The 20,387-nt window shown below is 33.1% G+C and overlaps 3 protein-coding genes across 7 annotated transcripts; 2 read left to right on the top strand and 1 right to left on the bottom strand.

Annotated features, from left to right (window-relative positions):
- Positions 1-4,856: 4,856 nt before the first annotated feature.
- Positions 4,857-7,984, top strand: LOC136232030 (APO protein 4, mitochondrial-like). 2 transcript variants are annotated; one of them, XR_010690248.1, is made up of 4 exons: positions 4,857-5,089; positions 5,870-6,130; positions 6,324-7,202; positions 7,716-7,984. XR_010690248.1 is itself a non-coding variant. In XM_066021068.1 (3 exons), the coding sequence occupies exons 2-3, from the start codon at positions 5,883-5,885 to the stop codon at positions 7,045-7,047; spliced, it is 972 nt and encodes a 323-aa protein (XP_065877140.1). In that variant the 5' UTR covers positions 4,857-5,089; positions 5,870-5,882; the 3' UTR covers positions 7,048-7,391. The 2 variants fall into 2 exon arrangements, 1 of the variants encoding a protein (XP_065877140.1); XM_066021068.1 differs by lacking the exon at positions 7,716-7,984 and having other exon boundaries at positions 6,324-7,391.
- A 611-nt stretch (positions 7,985-8,595) lies between these two features.
- Positions 8,596-9,491, bottom strand: LOC136232034 (glycine cleavage system H protein, mitochondrial-like). Its single transcript, XM_066021071.1, has 4 exons — positions 9,310-9,491; positions 9,139-9,227; positions 8,880-9,050; positions 8,596-8,793 (listed from the first exon to the last, which is right to left on the bottom strand). Exons 1-4 carry the CDS (start codon positions 9,404-9,406, stop codon positions 8,668-8,670), a joined length of 483 nt encoding a protein of 160 aa, XP_065877143.1. The 5' UTR covers positions 9,407-9,491; the 3' UTR covers positions 8,596-8,667.
- Positions 9,492-11,847: 2,356 nt separating this feature from the next.
- On the top strand, positions 11,848-18,713 carry LOC136233307 (uncharacterized). Of its 4 annotated transcripts, none has more exons than XM_066022933.1 (7): positions 11,848-12,158; positions 14,464-14,596; positions 17,176-17,255; positions 17,363-17,423; positions 17,501-17,610; positions 17,894-17,958; positions 18,442-18,713. In XM_066022933.1, exons 1-7 carry the CDS (start codon positions 11,982-11,984, stop codon positions 18,533-18,535), a joined length of 720 nt encoding a protein of 239 aa, XP_065879005.1. In that variant the 5' UTR covers positions 11,848-11,981; the 3' UTR covers positions 18,536-18,713. The 4 variants fall into 4 exon arrangements, with proteins under 4 accessions (XP_065879005.1, XP_065879004.1, XP_065879002.1 ...); XM_066022932.1 differs by having other exon boundaries at positions 17,354-17,423; XM_066022930.1 differs by having other exon boundaries at positions 11,849-12,158; positions 17,339-17,423.
- The last annotated feature ends 1,674 nt before the right edge of the window (positions 18,714-20,387 follow it).

Raw genomic sequence — 20,387 nt, 5'->3', positions numbered from 1 at the left:
ATAACAATTTGCTCTAGTTTTTCACTTGAAGATTTTATCTCTTTTTCGCGTGAAGATCAGTTATGAAAATGAACTCTTGAGTCGGCTTTTATAATGAAGAATTTGAAGAAGATTGTTTGAAATTCAAAAGAGACGTTGGAGGGAAAACCTCTTCTGATGTGCTTCTGACCACTGTGCCAATTTATCTATAAGGGGAAGTTGCCGTTTACGAAATCAGTCTTCTGTCGATCGTTGAGTTGTGCGCCAAATGATTGCGTTCTCATTTCTGGCTTTGCAGACTTGCAGTCTGCCTTCTTTCCTGATTTGGTTGATAGAGAGAGACATTTGTATGATAAGGTCTTCTATGTTTTTACTTTTTTTGGAACATCTTGAGTTGACTGGTTGTCAACGGGCTTTTGGTTTCGGTTCTGGCTTTTGGGTTCTGGGCTAGAATTAAAACTTGGGCCTTTAATTCTCTTAAGGCCTTTTAAGTTGTCTTTGATTTCATTCTTAAATTAGAATAAACACTTAACAAACATATTATCATGAAAACAACTTAATTCAATTCCGAAATTAAATATCTTGGGGATCTAATTCCTTGATTGTTATTTTTGTCATAATAAAAAACTATATGGAAATTTTGTTTTAACAAAGATTGCTTGATGAGCATCTGCATAACATCAGAATTCAGAAATTATTGGACAAATTTGTTGGAATTTATAATTTTAAGGATCAAATCATAATTTCCTAAGAAAGTTGCATGCAAAATTGTATACATCCACAAGTGTCAAAGGATATTTAAAACGATTTTCAGCTAAATGAAACAAATGGGGTATACAAGGCTTCAAAAGGGCTTTACTAACACGATGTAAAATGGTAAGACCGACAATATTCAGGTTATAATATGTAAACAATAAGCCTAATAAGTTATAGACAATATCAACAATGCAATTACAGGAGTTCACTTATGCAGAACTTTAGTATTCTCAATTGCTTACGAAAAAAGAAAATTATGTTACAATAATACGTAGATAACTTTTGCAGCAATAGATTAAGGATTAGCTTTGTTCTAAGACGAACTTCTAGCAAAAGTCTTTTTCCATACACATAAGAGTGGGAAAAAAATCCACCCTCAAAGGTTGGTTCAGCCCAATGTGGTACCCTCTCGTTTTTTGGTTCCTGGCTCGTACCTTCTTGAATTGCAGTCAGCCTTTAAGAGATGAAATTCGGAATGGAATTTCCTAAAAATGGAAAAAGGAAATAATGAAAAGAAGAGAGAAATACGAAAGAAAAAGAAAGAGAAAGAGAAAGGAGAGAATTACAATTTTGAAATTCTGATTTTTTCAAAGTAAAAAACAGCTAATTGTTTTTTTTTTGGTAAAATTGCTCTCGCCACATTAGCAAAACTGATAGTGTTAAGTTTATTGTCTTTGATTTTATTAACAGAACAAACCATAGCATAGTGTCTTTAAATTACTATTTACCAATGTTATCAAGATCGGACCGGACCGGCCGGTCGGACCAGAAACCGATAAGGAGTCTGGTCCGAGCTTGACTGGTTCGATAGATGTTGAAAAACCCGGTGTAAACTGGAATTGAACCAGCGACTGGAGGTCGAACCGAAAACCGGTGCAACTACGGTTCAGTAATAAAAGGGTCTAAAGAAACAGAAAAGAATCAGCTTTTGGGGGAGAGATGTTGGCTTTCGAAAATAATTGAAATCATCACAATATATAGAAGAAAATCTGATCAAGAAACTGATTTGTTTGACCTCAACCAATAATAACAAAAATTCACTCTTTGAAATAGTACAAAGAGAAAGTGAGAGGCGGTGGAATATAGGATAGAGAGAAAGAGAGAGGCGGGAGATGAAGTAGATGAAGTGAGTGAATCTATAAAGATTAAAATTAGGTTTTTGGAGTTACCTTCAAAACTGATGGGCTTTTTTTTATAGCAAAAGAGACTGATGGGCTAAGCTAGTTTATTGGTCCAAATAATTTTAAAAACCCAAATTGCAACTCATATTTATTAAGTCACATTCCACTAAATAAAAATAGATGGGAGGATTACCTTGAGATGATTAACTCAAAGTGCATTTATTGCAGGAAAATCTATATCTGACAACATTATAGTGGCATATGAAACAATCCATAAGTTGAGAGGGCTAAGACAAGGGAAACACGAGACCGCTGCTATGAAGTTAGACATGAGTAAAGCATACGATCGTATTGAATGGGGCTTTCTGGAGAATATGCTTATCAAGATGGGGTTTAGCGGAAGATGGATATAATGGATTATAATGATGGTAACTACTGTCTCATATATAATCGTGTAGGAAGGCAGAGAGATTGGACCTATTATCCCTAAACGGGGACTGAGGCAAGGAGACCCTTTATCTCCTTTCTTATTCTTAATTTGTGCTGAAGGATTATCTGCATTATTATCAGCTAAGGAACAGGCTGGTTTAATTCATGGTGCTCAGGTAGCTAGAAATGACCCAAAAATCTCTCACTTATTCTTTGCAGATGACAGTTATCTGTTTTTTTGAGCCAATAAGAGAGAGGCAAGGGTGGTTCAAGACTGTTTAAGGTGCTACCGTGCTATGAACAAGCTTCAGGTCAGTGCGTGAATTTCCAAAATTCTTCGGTATTTTTTAGCAGCAATTCGTCAATAGAAGATCGGTCATATGCATGCAACGAACTTAGGGTTGCTGAAGTTGATGATATGGGATTCTATTTGGGGGCACCGATTGTTGTTGGAAGAAGTAAGATGCAAGCATTCAGTTTCTTAAAAGATAGAATTTGGAAGCGGATCAATAATTGGAAGGAGAAATATTTATCCCGTGCGGGGAAGGAAATCCTCATCAAAGCTGTGTTGCAATCTATTCCAACTTATGTCATGAGCATATTCCTCATGCCTATGGAGTTCTATAATGATATTAACAATATGCTAAATAGGTTCTGGTGGAATTCATCCTCCTCAACATCAAATGGAATCCACTAGAAAGCATGGGATAAACTTTGTTGGCCGAAAACTAACGGATGATTGGGCTTCCGGGACATCCATAAATTTAATCTCACTCTTCTAGCAAAACAAAGTTGGTGCCTTGTAACGAATCCGGATTCTCTGATAGCAAGAACTCTAAAAGCAAGGTATTTTCCTAATGTTGATTTTTTACAGGCTACCCTGGGGCACAACCCTTCCTTCGTGTGGCGCAGCATCATTGCGGGTCGAGGGATCTTGATCGACGGATTGAGGAGGAAAATTGGCAATGGAGAATCCATTTCCATTTGGAACAGCCCTTGGCTACCGGACGATCAGAACCCTTTCGCAATAAGCACGGCTGTAACGACTTTGCCCTCATGACTTGTCAAAGACCTTATGGATGATCTAGGAAATTAGAAGTATGAGGTTATTAACAGCTCGTTTTGCCCACGTGATGCCAAACTCATTTATTCCATACTGACCAGGCGTACGCGTGTTGAAGATGGTTGGTTATGGCCATCTGATAAATCTGGTGCTTATACAGTTAGGAGTAGATATTTTCGGGAAAGGGGACTGACACTGTCGAATCAAATAAATCCGAACGGAATAAATTGGAAGCTGATATGGAATTTGAAGGTTACCCCGAAAGTCAAGAACTATTTATGGCGAATTTTTACCAACTGTCTGCCAACTTTGAATAATCTTGCAATTCGTCATAGCTCACTACCTAACTGCTATCCGGTGTGTGGAGCTTTCAGGGAAAACGAGTTTCACGTGTTCATAGGGTGTCCTCGAGCTGCTCAGGTATGGAAATTATTGTTCAAAGACAATCAGTTGGATCTAATCACGAATTTTATCCATTGGTTTACAAATATCCTTGGTGATGTGACGATGGATTGTAACCTTATTGCGATGATCTGCTGGAAACTATGGAGGGCACGAAACGAAAAAGTTTGGAATGATAAAATTCGAACGCCTGAGGAAATATTTCAGACCGCCACTGCTGAACTGACGGCTTGGGAGGCAGCGCAAAGACATCACCCAGATCAACAAAATCAATACACAGGTGCTTTGTGTAAATGGAAGAAACTGGTTGCAGACTGCTACATCTGTAACGTCGATGCAGGGGTAAATGGGTTAAATAATTTCTGCTCTTTTGGTTTCCTTTTACGCGACTATTTGGGGCGATTCTTTACGGCAAGCATGGGTTACCTTGCTAAGATAATGGATCCACCTTTGACTGAGGCAATGGCAATCTGCGAAGCGCTATCATGGATCAAGAATTATAACTTAAGCCATGTTGAAGTTCAGTCCGACTGCCTGATGGTGGTACGGGCTATTCAGCTCCAAAAAAGTCAATTATCTTATTTAGCTGATGTGATACGTGAGTGTTGTGATTTGTTGCGAGATTTGAACTCCTGTTCGATCTGTTTTATTAAACGATCAGCGAATTTAGCAGCCCATAGCCTAGCTAAAGCTCTTACTTCTAGTTCTGTTCGTGGTGAGTGGGCCTGTCCACCACCGTTTATTATTGATGTGTTATCTTCTGATTTAAGTTAATAAAAGTTGTTCTTTGTTTAAAAAAAATAAAAATAGATTTTAAATTAATTATATACATCATCTGGTTCGACCATTCCAAACCATCTGATCTGATCAAATGACCCGTAATCTATCTAGTTATAAATCCGGTTTGATATCCGGTCCGGTTCTGATAACATTGCTATTTACTAGTATTAACTTTATAAATGTGATATATTGTCTTTGCATATTTTTCCGTAAAAGATAGTAATTTTTTTTTTGGAAATACATGTGAAACGAATTAATTGGGAAGGCTTAACTACGTCGTTTTACGAAAGATTCAATCGTGATTCCTAATCGTTTTCTGCTCATATGCAGTTGCAGAAGGACTCGAGGATGGTTTGGCCAGATTCTTCAGAGTCCGCCAGACTTATATTCTTAGGCTCAGCTACAGTCTATTCTTTCCGGCTTATGACCATACGAATCACGCCGGCGGGGGTACCAACGGAACAACGGTTGAAGTCTCTACTTCGACATCATGAACCTTCGATGAGCAAGTTCTTATCTCCTATAATCTCCTCGTTTTCAAGGATTTTTCATTACTCAAGTAATTAACCATATTTCTTTGCTTATTAATAGCTGTAGTTATGAATTTCTATGTGGTTTTTTAAATTACCCTCTGAACTACACAACACCCATTCGCTTTTTTTTCTCCTATTGTTGTTGTTGGTTGTGCATTTTAGTTACCATTTCCAATTTTGCTTCCTAAAAATTCGTGTAGTTAATTTTCTTTTCGCTTTACATTTTACTTCCTTGCAATTGAATAGTTTGATTACAATCAAACAATTGATTTTTAGGTTGCAGATTTTAGTCTAGTGAAAACTGATGGTCTTGTATGCAGATATTCATACTGTTAATCATAGAGTTGTGAAAATTTAGTTTATGTTTACAATGTGAATACCTATATTATTTCCTCTAACAAATTGAAAGTCCTCTATACCTCACCAGTATCAAGAACTTCTAGTCCTGGAACAAAAGTGAAAAAGAACCCCAGAAACTTGCTCATCTGGATTGCACAAGCCCAATCCTTTTTTTTAATTTTTTTTTTGTCCAATTCAAAGTCTTGTGTAATGGAAAGAATGAGGTTATTGTCCATCCATTCGTGCTGCATATTACTTAATATATCATCTCTTGTTAGCTGTAAGTTCGCAATGATAAAAATTTCCGTGTTCTTGCACGCGTGGGTTGATTCTTTTGTGGGTTTTCATTCTAGTTGATTTAACTTGCTTTTGGTCAAAGGAGACTTAATCTTAGAAGTCACCTTTGATAGATATTTTTACATGTTTGTTAGTCTTATGTTGACCAACTGTTGATGTTGTCAAGACAGGTTTCTAGTGGTTATGAGCAAGAATATGTGGCTAAATTTTGCAAGAGATTACAGAGGCTACTGTATGCACTTTAGATTCTATAGTTCTGGGACGGACTGGAAAAAGCTAAAGCTCATGATAATGGATAGGATAGACAATGGACACAAGAAACGTTTTGTTGAGGATATGGTTCCCATAGCAAAAGAGGTCCTTAAGGTCAGAATGTTTCTGATTCAAGGCGTATCTACTCTTCTCCAAGCTATTCCCACAGTTTCATGCAAGTAAGGTGCTGAATGTTTGATGCTTATAAAATCTTTTATTAAAAGTAACTCAAAACTGACATGAATTGTGAAAGTTTGTCTGAATATCAAAAACAAGATTGTGTGCTCTTTGTCTATGGACCTAGGTGCCATTTTTCTTCACATAAAAAGAATACCTATTCCTTATTTTCTTTAAACAAATATGAATTTTCAGGTTCTGTTCAGAAGTATATATTGGTGAGGAAGGTCATTTAATTCGGACATGTGGGCGTTTTATGGATCCCCGTGCTCCTAAGGATCAATATCACCAGTGGGTTCCTGCTAGTTTAAATGATATACTTGTTCCAGTCGAGACAATTCACCTGAATAATAAGTCCAACAAGGTTATCGAACATGACCAAAGGTGTGATTTTGACCATTTTCCTGCAGTTGTTGAGTTATGCAAGATGGCTGTTGATTTTAGCATGGAGATTTTGTACCCAGATATTAAAAGTTTAGATGGTGTCCTATGTGTTAATAATGAAACGAAGTTGTCACCTGAGGATCTCAACTTTGTAGCCAGTGGAACTTTGACGGCATGGGAGGCACTGAGGTTAGGTGTGAAAAAGTTATTGTTGGTTTGTCCAGGAAAAGTTTGCAAGTACTGCTCAGAAATTAATGTTTGGCCGTTTAGAAACAGGCTTCACCTTCATTGTATATTTAAACAAGAGAGTTTGTGCGGATCACACTTTTGGCAGAGTGCAGTAGTAAATGATTTGGTGCCCCAAAAGATTGTTTGGCATCAACGACCTCATGATCCGCCGGTTCTCTTGGATAAAGGAAGGGCATTTTATGGTCATGCACCTGCAGTAGTCAGTCTGTGTGCAAAGGCTGGTGCTATTGTTCCACCAAAGTATTATCGTATGATGAAACTTAGGGGTTTGCAGCCACCGGTTTGATTGTGAAAAAAGTCTGCTGGTAAATGTTATGTCATTTGGTCATCGAGACACTCTTCTGGCGACTGAGTCGCTAAAGCTATCAGTATTTAATTTTATATTCCATGAAATCAGAGCCAGAACAACCTTTTGATCGGGGATACTTGAAGCACTAGCTGGTATGTCTTGAATATTGCTTCCCTTACAAAGACAATATCATAACCTTAGACATCATTTATAGAGCATCAACATGAGGCTACTAGCTGTAATATCTTTATTTACATATCATTACTTATACTCTCTTTAGGCGCTTCAGTCCGTCCTTATTGTATACAATTTTGTGGTTCTGCTGCACACGTTTTAACTTACATGTTCTCTCTTTAGTTCATTACTTTGTGGTAAAACATGGTCAAGCACTTGCATCTCAGATTTTGGGGGTTATAATTAAATAATCATTATTTCTTTTAGTTTTGCTTAAAGAAAGCATCTTGTTTAAGCTCAATATATCCTAAAATGTTATCACGTGATGTGCTTTCCATAAATGTTTAAATTGTAGGATTTGATAAAGGAAATTTTCATTTTCATGTTCAAGTTAGCTGCTTGGGAACCTTTGTTGCTGTCATTTTTATTTTTTGTTCCATTGCTTCAGTATTGTCCTGGCTTTCAATTCTTTTTATTTTCTTCTATTTCAGTGAAGAACAGGATGAAGAATTTTGGTTTTAGTGTTCAGTTCCTGTTGAAATATAGTTGCATAGCTGTGGCAGTGCCCTGTGGAAATTCTCCAATTTGTTCTAGTATAATTTGTTCCTCCGCTTCAAATCTATTCATCTACTGTTTATGATTAAAAGATGCGAACCATTAGAATTATTACTGATGAACCAGAGAACCTTGATTACATTACATGATTGTTTCTCACATATTTGTTGGGTGATTCCAATGCTAAAAGAGACTTTTTTATTTATTTATACATGTTTCCTTAGATTTGGAGACAGTGAATATTAGTAGGAAGAAAGTGGTACATAAATGTGGCTGAGACAGAATATCAAATCAATGCATAAATTTGATATGTGAAACTGAACAACTTTTTTTCTAGTGTAAACAGTATCGGGCCAGGAATCAATACTTGGGGGTTAATTTCAGACTTGTGGTTGGGAATAATTTTGTTAGTTAGGGTTAAGATTTTTTCTTTTAGCCGCACGCTTTGTTTTAGCACACTAAAACTTTGTTGTTTTAGTGTGTCAGTTAAAAAAATAAAAGTGCCCAACATTTTCAAATAAATAAAAACTTTATAAAGTAAAACGAGATTAGTTGAATTTGAACCCAAAACCTCTCGTTTGGAAGCACGTATTTTAAACCAATTCAACCAATCTAAAATATTGAAATAATACTACATACATTAAATATAAATCAATATTATAGGACTACAATTCAAGGGTGGAGCCGGTGGCCGGAGGCTCCAGCCTCTCGGACTCTGGGCTGGCTCTGCCTTTGAGTGTAAAGAGTCAAGACCAAAAGCATTTCTTTAGGGAATTGAAATTGACAGAAGTAGCATTCAAAGAACTGATCTGAATAAGCAAGGAAATGAAAATGGAGATTTGTAATTAATAATTTGACAAAACAAGTTAGGTAAAATATAACAACATTCTAATGAGCATCTTCTTCCTCGCAGAGTTTGGTGTATTCCTTAGGACCTAGTAAGGATTCTAATTCAGATGGATTGCTTGGCTTCACCTTGATCATCCACCCTTCTTCATACGGACTGGAATTGATCTGAAATTTCAGACTCAAAGTTAGACAAAAAAATAAAATAAATATATAACAGAAATTTGATAGGAAGGAGGAAGAAAAACACTGACGGCTCCTGGAGTTTCAGTAAGGCTGGAGTTAATCTCGACAACCTCACCAGAAATGGGAGAATTAATATCACTTGTTGCTTTGACACTTTCCACAGCACCAAAGCTCTTCCCTTGACTCACTCCAACTCCTACTTCTGGCAAATCCACAAACACTACCTCTCCCAGATGCCCCTGCAATATACTAACTTTTATCTTATCTATACTACAGTAGTAGCAAATAGCATAGCAATGAATGAAAGCCAGAGAAAAATAGACCTACCTGAGCATGGTCAGTGATACCAACTGTAGCCACAGAGCCTTCATGCTTCACCCATTCATGTGAAGATGCATATTTGAGACCATCAAGAACTGCAAAAGAATACTACTTTTCTATTACCAAGTAGAATAAAGAGAAGAGATGTATTAAAGAAAGAGATGATTAAATGAGTACCAGAAGAGAAGCATCTGGAAGGAGAGAGGTGAGGTTTGGAGGCAACAGAGATTCTGAGTGCATTGGCTGTGGAAGAAGCCCAGATTCTGAGTGCCATTGATTGTTAATTGTTGGGTTGGGGGAGATGAGAGCTGGTAAGATATAATCTAGGACGAATGGTGGGCAGCAAATGCCTCATCCTAATTTCATCACTATAACAAGACCGGACCTCTTTTACTATTTTCTCTCTCTCTCCTTTTTATCCCAATAAATCAAATTATGGAATATACGTCTAATTTCATCTTAAAACTCATTTTTTTTTATGGGAAAATAATTTAAACCCAATCGATGTTCAGTTAATTAACTTCATCCATTCTCATAATTTTTTTCACAATTTTTTTTAATTCCTTCCTATAACGTGGTTCAGGTTAGACCTCGCAATTATCGTATTCGAGTCGTGTTTGTGTCGTGTCATTTCGGGTTCGTGTCAAAAAAGAGTAAACCCAAACCCAATCCAAAAACTTTCATGTCAAAGTCGTGTTAACCTGTTCGGATTAGTGTCGATTTCGTGTCGTGTTTTCGGGTTACATGTAATTTTGTTATGCATATATATTAATAATAACTCTTAAAAATATAAGAAGATATGATACTGTTTTTAAACATTTTATATCATTTTTAGATTAGTATGTTAACAATAATTATCGAAAAGTTCGATAATATAATGTTAGAGGGTTATGTAATGTGTTTATAACAATTTAGGAAATTCAAATCAATATTTGCAATTAATAATTATAATTTTATTATATGTATTAATAAAGTGATATAAAAAACACGAGAGAATATAACAATAATTTTCAATATTCGTGTCAGTTTCGTGTTTTCGGGTTGACACGAAAATTAACGTGTCATTTCGTGTCGTGTCAACTTTCGTGTCGTGTCATAAAACCCTAAACACTAACACTAAAAAAACATGTCGTGTTCGTGTCGTGTCATCGGGTCGTGTGTCGCTTTGCCGGGTCTAGTTCAGGTCCATTAAAACATGCCTATTTTTTGGGACAAGTTTGAGATTTATAAAAATAACATGACCAGTCCGATTCGTCTATTAATATTAGTCAATAAATTTATTTTTATTTTTTATTATTAAAAATTATATATATTTTTTCTAAAAAAGATTATAGGAAAAATATAAAAATAAACATTGTGGTTTGGTCCATTTTAAAACATAAATTACATGGTTTAAAAGTTGGCAAACAAGTATCTTGAGGTTGATTCCATTAGCGAACACAGTCTAAATTGGCTAAAAGTATTAAAAAAGGTCAAAAGTCAAAAAGAAAATGAGTTAATTTTGTCTTTATATTTATTTATTTTATAAATCAACACTTTTATGATTTAATTATCCCAAACAAACCCATAATAAAAATAAAAGTTGAAACTCACATCTCTATCCTCTTTTTTTTTTTTCGTTTGAATTTTTCCCTTATATTTAGTGTATCATTTTTTTTTTTATCTATTGTGTTGTATTGTTTCTTTTTTATATTATTGTGTTGTATTATCTTTGGTTGAGTTGATTTCTGATAAGAATTGAAAGAGAAAAAATGTTAAAGATAATGATGAACGTGTGAAAAGCTAGAAGAAAGCTTTGATGAAGAAGTTGCATGGTGATGTTTTTTACGTGTTTTTAACAAAACAAACAAGTGATGAATGAAAAATTGATACTCAAAGTGAACCACTTGAAATTGTTTTGAAAAAGATAAAAGGAAATTAAATTTTCTCATACTACATAAGAAGGAAATGTGAATTTTAACTAGTTTATAAATAAATGACATTTATATTCTTTAACTAATTACAAGAGGAAAGACTCTCTCACATGCATTGTTGTGATCTTTCTATTTCACGCCCGATGCCGATGGAGGTAGTTTAGAGTCGGGTGTGACATGCATGGTACCGTCGAAACACCATCATGTTAAGGACACACCTGCACGATGTGGCCGACGCGAATGCCACATCAAAATGGAGGACTCTTAGACTAGTCTACTTTTGTCTACGTAAACAAAATCATGGATAACAAAAGATTAGAATAAGATAAAAATAGGATAAGATAGAAATAAAATCATAATATTAATTTGAGAGTATTTCATTAAAATTATAAGAGAGCTTATTAAATCTTTAGGTATAAGCTTTGAGGAATAAGTATGAGATAAATGGATTTTGAATTTTTTATTATATTATATAATTTTTGTATTTTTATTAATAATTTACTAAATATTTTAAACATCATTCATATTGGGAGGTATAATATTTAAATATTAATCAAATATTTTTTTCTAATTTATAACAATTAAAATTAATTTTACTTATAACATTAGAGTTAAAGTTAAATTTACATCTGAAATTAGAGTTAAATTTACATCATGGAAAGTTAAATTTACAGTTTCCTTAAATTTGATACTTATAAAATATAAATAAACAATAATATTGGATCAACTTTCATTTCATACAATAAAACAAGTAAAGTGATATCACAGAAAAACTTATTTTGACATTGTTGATACCAAATTTGACTCTGATTTTGCAACACCCGAACCGAACCAAACCAAACGACGAAGTTTTACAAATTGAGGAAGACTTGTTACAGAAAGCGGACACAAGGAAGTTGAGGAGAAGAGAATCGAAATTCAATCAAAGAACAAGTAATGACAGAGATCTTAGACGCGGAGACCAATCTGAGCAGCTTCAACAAGAACAACCATGATGTATCCTCTGAAAGAAGGAAAAGAAGAGAAGACGATGACAGCAATTTGGTTGAGATTACTCTCAAAACCATAGGCCCGTCTCCTCAATCACGCCTTCTCGTGCCATCTCCGATCAAAGTATGCCTTTCTTCTTTGATTTATTTATGGCTATTTGTATTTTTATCCGGCGTTTTTTCTCTCTCTCTCTGTGTCCTAATCAAATTCAAATCTGTTAAGCAAGGTTGCATTTGTTAGTTTTGTCTGACTATTATCTATCAATTATACCCTTGGTGGCTTACAATTTTATCATCTTGTTTGTTTAATTTTGTTTTCTGCAAGTTGTCTTGCAGCACTGATGAGTTGTTGGAAATGATTTGAATTTTTTGCTTTTAACAAAATCAGAAGTCTTGCAAGTGACCTCTATGCTCAAGTAAAAGAAGGTGGTTTTGCTTGAAAGGGAAAAAAGCTTAATGCTAAGAAAAAAACAAAAAATAAACATACTTAATAGAGATTTTGGAATATCAAGTCACTGAATCTCAGAAGGGAGAAGAAAGAACTTTTGAAATTGGAAAGATATGGACTAATGAGCTTCTTAAGTAAACCTAATAGTCTAGGGTCTTGTTTAGTTCATAAGGGTGAGCAATAAAATAGCTAGATGTCAATTCTTAGTATTTGTTTCCTCAATTTTTTTATTAAGAATTTAACAAATCCATGTCAAAGTGAAGAAATAGTTGTTCACTTTGTTTGTCTAACAGTGAAGCATAGTTATTAAAGGTGCAACACACATTAAGGTGGTAGGGGGTCCTGCAACCTAGGTGCACCTCGGTGAGGCAAGGTTCACTAAAGAAAAGTAATATATAAAATCATAATTAACTATAGATTAACGGTTCTAAAAGGCAACATATAGTTAAATACCAAATCATATCCAATTATCCATAATTTTAATTATAAATTCTAGCATGAAATAAATTCCAAATGAACTATTAACCTTTCCATAATCATAATTCATAATAATAGATTCTAACTCTAAAGACTAATATTCAACTAAATCCTTACTCCTAAGTTAATTGCTGATATTCTAATAACTACTTTTCATCAAGACCAAAGTCTCTATAATCCATATTCACCACTTGTCAAAGTCACCACCACCACTATCGTAATCTCCAACATCAAATTCTCTTAAAGGTTCTCAACTCCATTCTCTTCATCTTCAAGGTACTCATCTACAAAGCCAGATTATTCTTCCTCCTCATCTCTAAGAAGTAGGACTTCTTTCTCAAACACTAGAAAATGGTGCTTTAGCCTTCTCCTTTGGCATAGGCCTAGCACTTGAAGAGGTAGTCATGATATTTTTTTTCCTACTCTATGAGAAAAACTTTCTTCAACCATAGATGATGTAGATAGGGAAGGGTTGATACTTAAGATTGAAACAACCACTTTTTAACTTGGAACCCTGAAAAAACTATATAGCTTATGAAATTACAACTAGGCGCGCCTCCATCAAGGTTCTAGGCTCACAAAGATGTGCTTAGGCGCCCCCCTTGAACAAAGTCCGCCTTTTGCTTCTCAGGTGATATGCCTGGACCCTAGCGCCTGATCCACGCCTTTGATAACTATGTTTTGAATGGTTGCTTCTTCAACTTCAGTTTCCAGTGATTTACTCCATTTCACTATTCTAATGCTTTGCCATCAATTTACTGTCCATTCCCTGACAAAAGTACAGTTCTTTTATTTATTTTTTTTCCTTTTAAAACTCTAACTTGTATATAAAAGATTCACAAGCAATTTGATGTGTGCTTGAGGAAATACAAGCAATAAATATGCATTGACTATGATTGAGAAAGTTGGTCACTGAGAAAATTCCTAAGGTTCCTATATAGATGTTGATATATAAATATATTATACGGTCTTTGAGCAAAATTTAGACTCCAAGTAGTGAAGAAATTCCACCTGGATACTTGAGGTTATTTTTGAACATGTATAAGGTCCAAGGTATGAGTTTGGAGACACACACTCTCTCTCTCTTTTAATAAGTTAAGAAATTTGGTTAGTTGCTTCTTAATTTTTTTTATTATGATGAGAATATTGATGCAATGAACCAATCACAACGGTTTTTTCTTTGTGTTTCTTAATTTTTTTAATGAGTATTAGTGGTTGTTATTTGTGTTTCTATATGGTTGCTTTTAGAATGCTGCTGTTAGGTTTTGGCTTACAAAAATTCTTTTGATTTAAACATAGTCGATTCAGGCCGATGCAAAAATGATTGTAATTAATTAAAATATATGTTCGGTTTTATTGTTAGACTTGAAATTTTCTTCAAAATAATTTTTACAAAATTTAGTTTAAAAATAATCATGACATCGAGTTTCCTATGAATTTCATTGCAGATATTGAAAATGCTTGTTTCATGAACTTTCATCCTGCATTTTTTGGATCCTAATAGGTGCGCGATTTGAGAAAGTTGATTGCTGAATATAAACATCTACCAATTGAGCATTTGAGGCTTATCTTGCGCGGGAATGTATTGCATGATAGTAGAGATGAAGATGATATACAACTACAAGTTAATAATGGCGGTATACATCTTTTAGTATCAATCTATGTTGTCAATTTATCCTATGTTCTCAAAAATAATTTACTGCATATGCAATTCAATATCCTAATTTTTTTGCTTTGTGACAATATTAGCCTGGTTTTTTTCCCATTATTTTATCTTTGGGCTTAGAGATTCAGAGGAAAGATAATAACTTTAGCTTATTTACTGAAATATTGAGTTCACAGTCCATGCATTAGTAAATTGATGATGTTTTATATATTTTGAATTACAAATTTACAAGTGACCTTGTACAAGCAATAGAGAAATAGTTGCCATTTTCAATTTAATGTGAATCAGGATCCATATTTTGTAATGTAGTTTAAACTGATATGCATCTCTGTGAATTAGGATCGTTTTTATTTAGCATATACATATCGGTCTCAAACTATTATTTAGGTGAAGTTGGATAATTTAAGTTCATTATAGGCACATTAGGATTCATTGCCTTGAGGCAGTAGTGAGCTACTTTAAATTAAGAAATAGCATATAAAGGTGAGGATCTAGGAAAAAACATAGCTAAAAGGAAAAGATATTATCATTTAATAGATATTATGACCATTGCAATCCCAAGGGAATCCTGCTTGTCCTATATTTTCTCTGTTTATCATATTCCTGAAATCTTATAGAAGATTGGACTCTAACAAAATTTAATTGTGTTTAGTTACTTTCATCATTTCAATGTTAAACTGAATCTTTTTTGAAACACTACTTATATCATATATGTGTTTCACTTAGATTAGAACTAACTTTAATATTATTAACTGCTAAGAGCATCTCCAATAGAGGGTGCTTGAAAGAGTGATTGGTGATGTGGCAATGGCTTTGGCAACTCTAAAAGAGTGGCATCTATTGGAGTGATGGTAAGTGCTTCAAATTTTCAAGCAACATTGCCACTTTTTGGCAACCTTTTGGCAAGGTTGCTTAACTTTTTTTTTTTTAATATAAAAAAATGATTTTTTTGTCTACTATTTGTCCATTTTTATGACAACATTTATAATTAAAATAAATTATGTATAAAGTAATGATTTGTGGGGTCATAACTTTTAAAGTTGCCAAAAGTGATATGAATGTGCTAGGAAATAAAATATTATATTTTAGTATGATGTGTTAAGTTTTGACAACTTTTATAGCAACCTCTATTGGAGATGCTCTAATTAGTAAGATCTTTTTCTTTAATATTATAAGTTAGTATATACTATAAATAAGCAAGGTTACTAATCTGGTTGTCGAAAATTAAAATTTTCAGCTTTTCATAAACAGTCAGGTTTAGTTTCAAGTCTAAAAAGTAGCAGTACCACTAGTGTTCTTTTTAGTTTGCCAAGCATTTCTTGCTAATGATTGTGTGTCCAACCATGAATGACACTAAATATATCCATATGAAGCCTTTGCTTTTGTTGTGTGAGTTGAGGTACAAAAGTTTGTTTAGTCATTGCCATATTATGATCCGAATGGCAGATATGAGATTAGAACTGAATAAAATGTCTCTCTGATTGGGTAGGGAATGTTATTTTCAGCAATCAGACAGGTGTGACTTAGTTGTAAAGAATCAGTCAGTAAGATAATAAGTTAGCTAGAAGATTGGAATTGGTAATTGTTAACTATCAATCAGTTTGATAATTAATTTCACTTGTCAAGATTTTCCATATGTTATAGGTCCTCATATTTCAAGGTAGTTCCGCAGGATTTGGCAGTTCATTTGGATCCATATCTAGTCTTCCAATGTTAAATTCTGCTGCTATCATGTGATAGTTCAATACAAATGTTAGTCGCCCTGTATGTGGAAGGAGAATGGAAATGTCAAACTTCATCACGAATGTGGTACAAGGGTAGTGTCTATTGCTTTGTTGGATGAAATATATTTGCTTGGAATGGGAACAAAACACAGTTCTAAATAAATATGCCAACTGGATTTTTTTTACTTGAACTATGTTATCCGTTTGAAAAGAGTATTAGTTTATTTCCTTTTCTATAGTTTCTAAATAAAACTGGAATACAGCAATGTTCTTTTTATGTTTCCCTTATTTGTAAGGAGCATGTATATATTGGAACATTACTCTTAACTCTCCGATGGCTAAACAATACACATTTTGATTGCATGTTACACAATGCAATCCCTTGGCATCTAATATTCTTTGGAAATACTTTCTAACAAAGGAAGCCTTGAAGTAACTCTTAAACTGCAGAGTTTTTTAGTTTGCCTTTTTGTTTCTTTTTCAGTATTTCATAATTTTTTTTGTTGAAAGTTCAAACGTATTTCTTCTGAGAAACAAAGAAAGCTGTTGTGCAATTCTAAGTGAACAGATTCAGATCAAGCATAACATAGTTTGTTGGAAGTCTTTTATATTCTATAGTGCAACTAATTCAAAAGTTACAAATAGGGAGGGTGAGAGGGCTCTCCCTATGGGCATCCAACAAGCCTTCTGAAGGAGTTCAGGGAGTTCACATGATGCTAAATGTTACAGTACTAAGAAAAAATGGCTACTGTTCAGTCAGTATATATATATAACATGTTTAATGTTTATGTTCTGAAATCTATGAATTTTCTTTTTCATTTTCTAGATGTGTTCCTTGTTGCTGTCAAACCAAAGCCACCAGCTAAACATCTGCGGGATGGATTTGAATTTGATGATGATGAACTGGTATAGTTAATAAATAATCTCTGTTTGTTTTAAATGTGTTATAGATATTGAATATTTCTTCTCAAGCAATTTTGTTTTTGGAGTCTCATAAGTTTCAGCTGCCACAGTCAACAAGTAGGTGGAAGAGGAGATTTTACTCTTTCCTGCATGATAAATTGAAACTTCCTGGTAAGCGTTTAGTGGATATGTTGTGACATTCTAAAACTACGATCTGCTTATCAATTAATCCTTTTAATTCAATGTAGATTTCCTTTTGGTGGCACTTTTCTCTCTCAGTCTAAAGGCATGGATTGTTATTATTATGTGGTTCATTTTGGCACCTGTTGCACATAGATGGGACCTTGGACCTTTATATGTAAGTTGCTTTGTTATTTGTTTCTTTTCTTTTTGTTTTCCTTTAAAAATTTATTTGTTCAATTTCTCCAACCTATAAAAGAACTATCATTTATGTATCGAGCAATAATTGTGGTTGATTTGTATTTTAAATTACGAGACATAACATTATCTAGTTATCATGCTCAGCAGACCAAATCTGTTATATTGTTTCGCTGCATTATCTACTGCATCACTTACAACTTGTGTGTCAAAAATTACTTACATCCATGTTTCTTAATTTCCTCTTACCATGTCATACACAGATACTGGCTACAGGATTCTCACTAATCTTCTTTAATCTTGGACGGCGTCAAGCTGGTGATGCCAGGTATTATACTATTTTTAACTGACTGTGCTAATACTTATTTAAATTGACACACCTTATCATTGAAGAAAAATTATATTTTATAAGATAAGACATAAGTGCATTATCAAAATGAGATTTTCTTTATTACTTATATTCTTTTTCCTCCTTTCAAGGGTTGAAGCAGGGAATTGAGTCTAGTACATGAATTCTGTCCATTGTCATTATTGTTGAAACGAAGATCTAATCTGATTAAAAAACCATTGCCTGTCGCATGGAATAAATTTATTTCGTTGCTATTATTCCTAATTTTGTTTTGTTTCTTGTCTCTGAAATCTTGGCAGCTGATCATGATTTTCCATAATGATGTTTTGATAAAGTGTTGAATGATTATGAACTAGTGATTGTCTGTCATGTTTTTCTAACAATGCTTGAAATATGATTAAGCTCAGCAATGAGCATAATTTGCCTGCATTTTTTGAATATTCTATTTTTGTCTAAATGCAGCGCGTATTCAATCTTCAATGAAGACTTCAGAGAGCTTCCGGGAACCCTAAATGCAGATCGTCTAGATAGGGACATTCGAGCTGGTCAATTTTGAAGCTTTCTGTTGTGATTAGTAAAAGGTATAGTGTTAAAATTTGTATCCACCCAATCTCCTCTATCCATATCTATAATATATTTCCCTGTCCTGCCTTTCATTTTTGTGCTTTTCATCCCTCTGTACATTTTGTTTTGCCCTTCTGTATTTTAGCAATAAAATTCTCTATTTTTTCGAACCTAGTTTAGTCGTTAATTAACATATAAAATTGGAATAACGTAAAAAAAACTACCATTATCAAGAGTAATATTAATTGTTAACACAACAAATGGTACAATTGAGGGGTTTAAAATTGGTAATCTGAGCCAATTTCAAACATTATTAAGAGAGTTCTCTTCTCGTTACGTGGCTCTCTTACTATCATGTGGCTAGATTGTTATCACATATCCATGACATGTTGAACAATAAAAAGTATATATATTGACCTAGTTTTAATAGCATTTTATTTCTAAATCTATTTTGAAATCACAAAACTTCCATCAGTGCTAGATAAAAAAAAACTTATGTTTTCCATAAAGAAAAACATGATAATATAGGAAATAAATCACAACCATTCGTGTAGGAAGAAAGAATAAAAAACTTTAAATAAAATCCCAAAATCTGAACGGATAAGTTACTATTATTATAGTTGTAATTTCTAAAGGTATATTATTAATAACATTGAGGAGTTTTGGTACTAGTGTAGTACTGTGAAAAAAAAAAGGAACCCTGTTCTTTATTACTTAATTTCAGTAACAATCAATTCAGTAGTAATTAGTTTAGCATTCAGTTTCAGCATTCAGTAATTTACCATTGTTTATTATAATTATAATTATTATATATATAATTTATTATTATTTATTATAATTATAATTATTATTATTTATCTATAATTTATCATTATTTATTATAATTATAATTATTTGGTACAACTTGTTTGCAAATTTTACTAGAAGTAAATAAATATTATATCAATATGTTTACGTTACAATGTTTTAAAAAATTAACCGTCCCAACTATATTTTAATTGTTTTTAATCATCTTCGTTAACTTCATCATCATCGTTATCTTCATTCTCCGCTCCCACTTTATTCTCTGCTAGACGTGATTGAATGGAAATTTGTATTTGTATTTGAATTGAAATTTGTATTCATATTTAATTTCATAGGCTTTAAATTGTATGTAAATTTGTATTTTTAGTTAAAATTAGACTCATTTTTATTTAATTTCATAGGCTTTTATCGAGCCGATTTTTTTATTTGATATTCAATTTAATTTTATCTTTAATAATATATTTATTTATTTATTGTTATTATTATTATTAGAACCATTATCATTATTATTATTATCATTATTATTATTATATTATTATTATTATTATTATTATTATTATAAGTTTATTAATGTCTAATATTATTATTGAAATTATTTTAAAGTCTAATATCATCATTATTGTTAAGTTCATTTAAGTTCAGTAACATTCAGTTAAATTCAGTTCAGTTTTTTTTAGTGATAAAAAACAGAGTCTAAATGAGTTGAAAATTATAAATCAAAGCATGTGTTAAAAAAGGAAAAAGCAAAACATATATCCAACAAGATCTACTCACTTACTTTTCCTGTTCAGTAGCAACTATGTATCCATCTATGTATATCAAAATCGGCCTAATCATAGGTAGCAACGAGTCAAGAATTTGTACTTGGAGTCTAATTTTATTTTTCAACGTCCAGACTATTAGGGCTGGATAAAAGAAATTAATGTTTGTAATGAAAAATACATAATAAAAATAAATTTAAGTATTATGAAAGTGAAGAATCTATTTAAGAGCATGCATCTTCAACCATCTCATCTACTTTAAAATATTGAAATAGTACT

Source organism: Euphorbia lathyris, chromosome 6 (assembly GCF_963576675.1).
Source record: "Euphorbia lathyris chromosome 6, ddEupLath1.1, whole genome shotgun sequence".
Classification (NCBI taxonomy): Eukaryota; Viridiplantae; Streptophyta; class Magnoliopsida; order Malpighiales; family Euphorbiaceae; genus Euphorbia; species Euphorbia lathyris.
This window is presented reverse-complemented; position numbering and strand designations above follow the sequence as displayed.

Coding starts and splice junctions, on each gene's coding strand:
- LOC136232030 (XM_066021068.1), top strand. CDS start 5,883: ATGAGCAAGAATATGTGGCTAAATTTTGCAAGAGATTACAGAGGCTAC. Junction 6,131..6,323: donor ATTCCCACAGTTTCATGCAA/GTAAGGTGCTGA, acceptor ATGAATTTTCAG/GTTCTGTTCAGAAGTATATA.
- LOC136232034 (XM_066021071.1), bottom strand. CDS start 9,406: ATGGCACTCAGAATCTGGGCTTCTTCCACAGCCAATGCACTCAGAATC. Junction 9,228..9,309: donor TTCCAGATGCTTCTCTTCTG/GTACTCATTTAA, acceptor ATTCTTTTGCAG/TTCTTGATGGTCTCAAATAT. Junction 9,051..9,138: donor GTATCACTGACCATGCTCAG/GTAGGTCTATTT, acceptor AGTATATTGCAG/GGGCATCTGGGAGAGGTAGT.
- LOC136233307 (XM_066022930.1), top strand. CDS start 11,982: ATGACAGAGATCTTAGACGCGGAGACCAATCTGAGCAGCTTCAACAAG. Junction 12,159..14,463: donor TCGTGCCATCTCCGATCAAA/GTATGCCTTTCT, acceptor GGATCCTAATAG/GTGCGCGATTTGAGAAAGTT. Junction 17,611..17,893: donor GGGACCTTGGACCTTTATAT/GTAAGTTGCTTT, acceptor TGTCATACACAG/ATACTGGCTACAGGATTCTC.